The sequence below is a fragment of the Sardina pilchardus genome, chromosome 19 (genome assembly GCF_963854185.1).
Source record: "Sardina pilchardus chromosome 19, fSarPil1.1, whole genome shotgun sequence".
Classification (NCBI taxonomy): Eukaryota; Metazoa; Chordata; class Actinopteri; order Clupeiformes; family Clupeidae; genus Sardina; species Sardina pilchardus.
In genome coordinates, this window is record NC_085012.1 from 6,271,817 (window position 1) to 6,278,992 (window position 7,176).

The window sequence follows — 7,176 nt, forward strand, 5'->3', positions numbered from 1 at the left end:
CACATGCTTACCTCCATAATGTTAATGTTTTGTCAATAAAAGGTTGACCAAAAAAATACATATCCTCACTCAGGTTAGTTATGATGTTCGGAAAATAACATAATAACAGGAGCGGAGGGGAAGGGATTCTATGAAGATATACTGTACTGGATTTGACAGCTCTAGAGAGCTAGGGGGCAAGGACCACAGGCTGAATGACAAGCAGACTTTCTTGTGGAAGAGTTGGTACTGCGAGAGATATGCCTACAGCAATTCGCCAAATTCCGAATCAAATGCAGAGCAGCGTATGCGTCCTAACCGGATATAAATAGATTGCGCCCAAATGTGCTTCACATGTCTCGTGTCAAACATCGACGAAGGAGCCAACCTTTGTCCCTTCTTCAGTTATCTATAGCATGTGTGTTGTGGAACGCTGTCATTGACCGTTATCACTCCAGGCAAATCACTGTGGAGCTGCAGGGACAACAGTTGTTTGGAAAACAGTCTGCTCGCTGCGTTCTGCCATAAACGAAATGGTTTACACGGAAGTCAATGAAACACGTCGAAGTCGGAGAAATCCCCTGCTTATTAGTCTGTGCGTGGTGTTCATGGCCATAGTTATCCTATCTGTGACTCTCGGACTTACTCTTGGAAGAAGTTCATCCGGCAGTCTAAAGGCAACCTTTACGAATAGATGCCAAACGTATTTAAAAGACAACGGCGGAACGACGAGGTAATGACAATTTCATTAGACAATCACACATTAAATTAAGATTGTTTGCGCAAATAATATGGGTGACTGGGACAAGCTAGCAAAACATTTATTAAAGGCTCCCCTTTGTGTCCGGAAGTGGAACATGGTCAATTTGGATAGGTTTATAATTTGTAGAGCGCCACTACAGATCGGATGGTAGCCTATGGATGTGCCAGCAATGAGACTGATTTTACACATTCATTGTTATTGGACTAGATGTTATTGCATGCTTTCAAAGTGATCATCTTTTTGAAACATTTTACTTGAATAGCTTTGGTAAAGTAGTGCCGTAAGAAACTGTTGCCTGTTTGATGAAATATCAAAACGTGATTAGATGCTATATCATTTCAGTCAAAATGATTGTGAGAAGATTTGGGAATCATTCAAGAAAGCATTTGTGGGAAGAAATCCATGTGATGTCCCCCCAGAAGCATATGACTCCCTATTAGACACAGTGTCCCAAGATCCAGCATGTAACAGGGTAACCATCATATATTTGTTATTATTATTGTTGTTATTATTATTATTATTATTATTATTATTATTATTATTCCAGTATTATTCCAGTACTTCAGTATGGTAAATTAATATTTTGCATGCCATGCACTGTGTTCCTCTTATTAGATGCTATTCTGGAGCAAAACTAAAGACATAGTTCATGCTTTCACTGAGAAATCTAGCTGTTACTTGACCCTAGAGGACACTCTACTTGGCTTCACCCTGGATGGACTCACTTGGTGTGGCAAAAATCAGAGCCAAGGTATATTAGCATTTGTTTTCTGGAGACACTGAATGATAAAAACAAAAACAGGATATAAAAAGGTTTTAACGTCTGTGTGTGTGTGTGTGTGTGTGTGGTGTGTGTGTGTGTGTGTGTTTGTGTGTTTGCGTGTGTGTCTTGCAGAAACCTTCACCACAGGATGTCCAGAGTGGTCAGACTGTGTGAACAACCCTGTTCGTTCATTCTGGAACGGAGCCTCAGCAGCGGTGAGTGCTTTTGGCCCGTAGTGTGACACAGTCTTTGTTCCTATTCTACCGTGTGGGTGAGAATGTCCCCGCCCACCAGCTGAGCAAACAAACATCAACACACAACAGGAAAGCTATAATGACAAGACATATCAACTGAACGCAATCATTGTGGTAATATTAAGGCCACTCTGGTGATCATCTCTTCTGGGAAAGGCTTTTCTATAGTTCCATCAACATCAATAGAGCTTTATTTGGAAATGCATGTTTACTTTCTGTCCTGAAGAAACAATGAACGAATTCGGTAAAGAATGAATCAAAGTCAAGTTTTGTTTTCTTTTCGAAAAGGTTACGTGGTCTTTAAAGCAGAAAAGTTAAGACAGGCACTCTCTGCCAGTGATCATTGTGAATCATTGTGGTTCAAATATCATTCAATAACATTTCTAGGGTGCAGTGTCCAAGTGCTATGCCTTTGATCAGTATTGAATGCTGTTATTTCATAATAATGGATGCTACTCCATAGGCCTACTGAAAAAAAAAAAAACCTCATGCCTGTCTCCACAGTTTGCAGCAACTGCGTGTGGTGATGCCTCTGTCATGCTGAATGGGTCCATAGATGTGCCCTTTAATCCAACAAGGTATGCGGTATGAATGAGTCATTACCCTCTATTATGGTTATGATTATGGTTATGATTATGCTATTTGCCAGACGCCTTTATAATGCTGTGCACAAAAAATATTTATTGCTATATGCTATGTTATTCAAGCAAAGTGATGTGGAATTAAAAGCATGTTATTATATTTTATCGAACTTTGAAAAGGCATTGAGTAGTTTCTTTATCTACAGTTAGCAAGCAAGTTAGCTAAAAGCCTACCGACCGGCCTTGGACCACAGAGCACTGCTAGCCCTGATAAAGTAGACTGACGAAGTAGCAAGTGTGTGTGATTGCAAATTGCAAAGAGACAGAAAAAAAATTACTTTTTTATAATTTGTTTGGATTTGTCGTTGTTCATTCCCCACCCCAAAAGTAGTTCCAAACTTAGTTTTTATGTCCGGGGATATCAGCACTCATGCCTGTTGTCCAACCAACTTTGAACAGTGTATTATAATAACACATTTCGGTAAAAAATCTACAAAACTGTCCCCTCCTCGGGTTAGTATTTTTGTTTCTAAACATGTATTTTACTCTTTTGTAGCATTTTTGCATCTGTAGAAGTGAAAAATTTCAACTCCTCAATCATGAATGGCTTGACTGTCTTACTGGTTACAAAGGAAACAGACACGTAAGTTCATTGTGTATTTAGTTCATTTGGTGGCTGCATCTCATGCAGGCAGTGTTTGAATAGTATAGCCTGTTTGGCATATACTGCTATGTGGATAACATGTCTCTGCATGTTTAATGTAAACTTTCAGCGCAATATTTTTAAGCAATAAGACCCGAGAGGCCATAGATTCTGTGATTTTAGAACAGCTAAGGGCCATTGTTAGGCAACACACACAGTGGAACCCTCACCTACTGTATATCTGGGAAGATTTCACAATAAGAAACGGCAACGAGAAATGTAACAATTTATTCACAGATAATCATTTTTCCGCCATGAAATATATTCCCTCTGCCATAATGGTTGCCAAGCCGAAACGCATCAACTTTGATTTGTGTATCAAGTTGTGGTTGTAATATAGAACGAAATGCGGTCAACTTCTGGGGTTGTGTTGGATTTTACAATGGCATTCATGATTCAGCCAATGACAACTGGATTCAGCTAATTATAATTAAAGAACGGAACTATTAATTTACAAAAAGTGTATTTCCTTTACCTATACAATTTGACATTACAGGCCCTGGGTCTGAAGTGCATGGTGCAACAGTCTGTCCAAATCCACTTTTGCTAGTTTGACAGCAGAATAAATGCTTGTATTTACGTTTGTTAATTAATCATGGGTGTGTTTCAGGTGTAATAGACTTTTCCCTTTTTTCAGGTGTAATAGACCATTCCCTTTTAAAGCCAAGAGTATTTGCGCCATTGGATGTTTCTATTATAATAACAGATTTGCAGAGTAAATTCATTTCTGCATAAGAAACGGACCTGCTCACATGCGTGACGAGATGCAACAACAGGATTCCTCTCACGCTGCCTTGCTGAACGTGTCCAAACGTGTATTCTGCACCTGCGTAGACATATTGAGTTCAACAATACAAGAACACAAATTATATTTAGTCAGTTACTTCACAGTACCAACTCACAATGGGTTACGGAAAGTAGAATAAACACTAACACAGCAACAATAAAACAAAAAAAAATTAACATTTAAACCAGTGAATGCAAATGCGAAGGACTTTCAGCCTACAGTAGTACATATTTGCATTGCGTTGCTAGGGACTTGTTGTTAGACATCATAAACTAGCTTGATCGTCCGCCCTCAAAACAATAGTGAAATAGTGTAGCCTTTTACTTCAGACCAGAATGTAGTGCAATGCAGACCTGGATATTGTAAGAACGCATAAAGAAGTGCCAATGCAGGTGCTCCCCTTGTAGATAAAATGTGATCAGTGAAGTAAAGGGTGTCCCTACTTGCATACATTTAGGGAAGTTAGTAGATGTCCATGTAGTGGAAAAAGGTAGTAGTGATGGATGCCCTTATAATGCAACACACTTGTGATTCCCTAAAGGTGCCTCTCTGATGGAAAGACAAAGAACCAGGTAGTGCTTTTTTAGCACTGCAATATGAAATGCCCTTGCATGGGAGATTTAGTGCCCTACAGCCTTCCTTACCATGTTCCCTCAAGGGAAGGTTTTCGTCAGTGCCATGACGTGAGTCTCGGTTATGCCAAGTACTCTTTCTGTATTTCTGCAAAGAGCAGAACTAGTAAAAATCACAAGATAGTGGCTCTTAAAGATGGCAGCTTTTTTGTAGCTGAACTTCAGAGGTATGGTGACTCTCTACCTTGTCTCAATGTCTGAAGCAAATTGGACCAGTGGTGTATGTTATGGAAGTGGACACACACACAGACAAAATAAAACACCCTCCAAGAGTACCAAGGTATCCTGTTTCTGGCCATTTGGCAGGAGCTAGGTAGAAGGAATTAAAAATGATGAGAACCATTAAGCCTTTCAGACTGGTGCTGACTGTAGGACGGATTCTGAATAGTCCTGTGATTGTGAATGTAACTACTTTGTTGTCCTTTCATTATCAGGAAAACTTGTGGAACTGATGCCTCACTGAAAGATCTACAAAAGCAGCTGGATCCTAAGCTGAAATATACTTGCAAAGTAGTTACCCAGTGAGTCCACGTCCTCTGTTTTATTTGCATGTATGTTTATTGTGTGGTTTTGTTTGTTTGTTGACTCTCTCTCTCTCTCTGTCTCTCTGAATATGCCAGGTCAACAATTCAGAACTGCATCTCACAACCACAGATAACCTGTGGTGACTGCTGGTGACTTCTGTTCAGTCTACAGGTGTCTTACACATGAACATATCCATGTCTATCCAGAGGTCTGCCTCAATAACTTTCAAATGGTCTTAAAAAGTCTGCTAGGGAGTCATTTTGTTTTAACTTGACATGTTGGAAATACATTGAGAGTTATTGTGTGGTCAGAGAAAGATTGTAAGTCCTAGATTTGGACATGTGAATTTTGTTTTCTGTTCCATAGCAGTCAGAATGATCAAAAGATTATGTGCATTACAGTTCACCATTATGCATTTACTTTTAACATTTGTAGCCCATAGATAGTGTTTCAGCTAAACTGTGAATGTGCAATGTACTTCATTTGTTACATTTTGATTGTAATACGTACAGTGATGGTCAAACATGTTGGCATCCATGCTAATGTTGACAAACTTTGCATTTGTCGGTCAGATACCGAATGACAGAATTGTGCTCGTGGATGCAGGAAACGCCTAACATTGAATCACCTGATGATCTCTGACTCATCATATGGAGATACAGTAGAAGACCATGCTAGCATTATCTTGAACTACTTATCTTGTACAGTAATGTTGAATAACGTTAGCACTTATAAGTTGCTTGCTGAATATCAAATATTCTAAATATCAAATCCACAATCACATTACTCATCTTGTATGTAGTATATAAGCTATAGTTTCACAGACTGAATTACTTAATGCAATACTTGATAAGGTTGTGTATGATATCTTGTCGTGTCAGCGGACATTGATGATGCAGCATCTGTAGCAAATTATTTTGCAATATACCATTTCACCACTAGATGGAAGAAATTCCCCCAAGAAGTAACCCAAGAAATCCACAGTGAAGCTTTAAAGGTTGGATATTTCCAACATTTAATTTTTAATTTCTTTATTTTTTTTAATTTCCAAAAGATATTCTCCTCTTTTCCTCTATATTCCTATTTTCAGTCAACTTTAGCATGGCTGCCAACACTTGTGACCCTCACTGTATGTTGTATACTTTTGAAAAGATTATATATTATGTTGTTTGAGGAAGGGAAACTACAGCTTTTGTATATATGGTTTGTCTATCAATCTGTTTTAACAGCAATAAATCCTTAAGAGTCTGAGGTTTGTCTGAAACTGTGTCATTGGCAACTGCAGGTTAACCTCTTATACCACTACAGTATAGTGTGTGTGTGTGTGTGTGTGTGTGTGTGTGTGTGTGTGTGTGTGTGTGTGTGTGTGTGTAGGTTAACCTCTTATACCACTACAGTATAGTGTGTGTGTGTGTGTGTCTGTGTGTCTGTGTGTGTGTGTGTGTGTGTGTGTGTGTGTGTGTGTGTGTGTGTGTGTGTGTGTGTGTGTGTCTGAGTGTGTGTGTGTGTGTGTGTGTGTGTGTGTGTGTGTGTGTGTGCGTGTGCGTGTGCGTGCGTGTATCCACTCTTCCTACTCACCACAATCCTCCAGTCCTGTCCAACTTGCCACACTTGAGCTTCACAATCAGTCATCTGATCTTTTTCTTCAACAATGTTTGCCTCATGCCTAAACATTTCCATTTGTCCTGCCTTAAAAAGTACAGAATCTACATAAGTTGTTATGGCAAAACACAGAAGCCAGTGAGTAGCCTATTGAAGCCTATGGGATCAGTACAGAAGTTTGCCAGTGTCTACTATTGCCACATGCTACTACTGTTAGATGCTACTACTGTAATATGCCAGCTCACACAGCAAGGGCAGTCTCACACACTTCTTTTCATTGTCATAATTATTAAGTGCAAACTGCAGATGGAGGACAGTATAGAGTAAGATGTCTGCTAATGTATGTGCTACTGAATGAACCTGCTCAAAACTCCCCGGATAGCAAACAATCGTTGAAAAACATCTTGGATTAAAGCTCTACTGCTGACATTAACATCTAAATGAACATGGCTTGTGTGTCACTGATTGGTCCGCCCTTTGTGTTGTTGGAAACACTAATACATTGAGAGCGGCCAGGCTAGTATCTCAGTGAAATAAAAATGAGTGGAGATACAAGGCAGACAGGGTCAAGCTAGCATTTCTGGGCC

The 7,176-nt window shown here is 39.4% G+C and overlaps 1 protein-coding gene across 1 annotated transcript; it reads left to right on the plus strand.

The window, feature by feature from the left end:
• Nucleotides 1-192: 192 nt before the first annotated feature.
• On the plus strand, nucleotides 193-6,238 carry LOC134065914 (ADP-ribosyl cyclase/cyclic ADP-ribose hydrolase 1-like). The gene is made up of 8 exons (XM_062521035.1): nucleotides 193-712; nucleotides 1,085-1,214; nucleotides 1,358-1,493; nucleotides 1,638-1,720; nucleotides 2,264-2,337; nucleotides 2,897-2,983; nucleotides 4,897-4,983; nucleotides 5,083-6,238. Exons 1-8 carry the CDS (start codon nucleotides 513-515, stop codon nucleotides 5,138-5,140), a joined length of 855 nt encoding a protein of 284 aa, XP_062377019.1. The 5' UTR covers nucleotides 193-512; the 3' UTR covers nucleotides 5,141-6,238.
• Nucleotides 6,239-7,176: the final 938 nt, after the last annotated feature.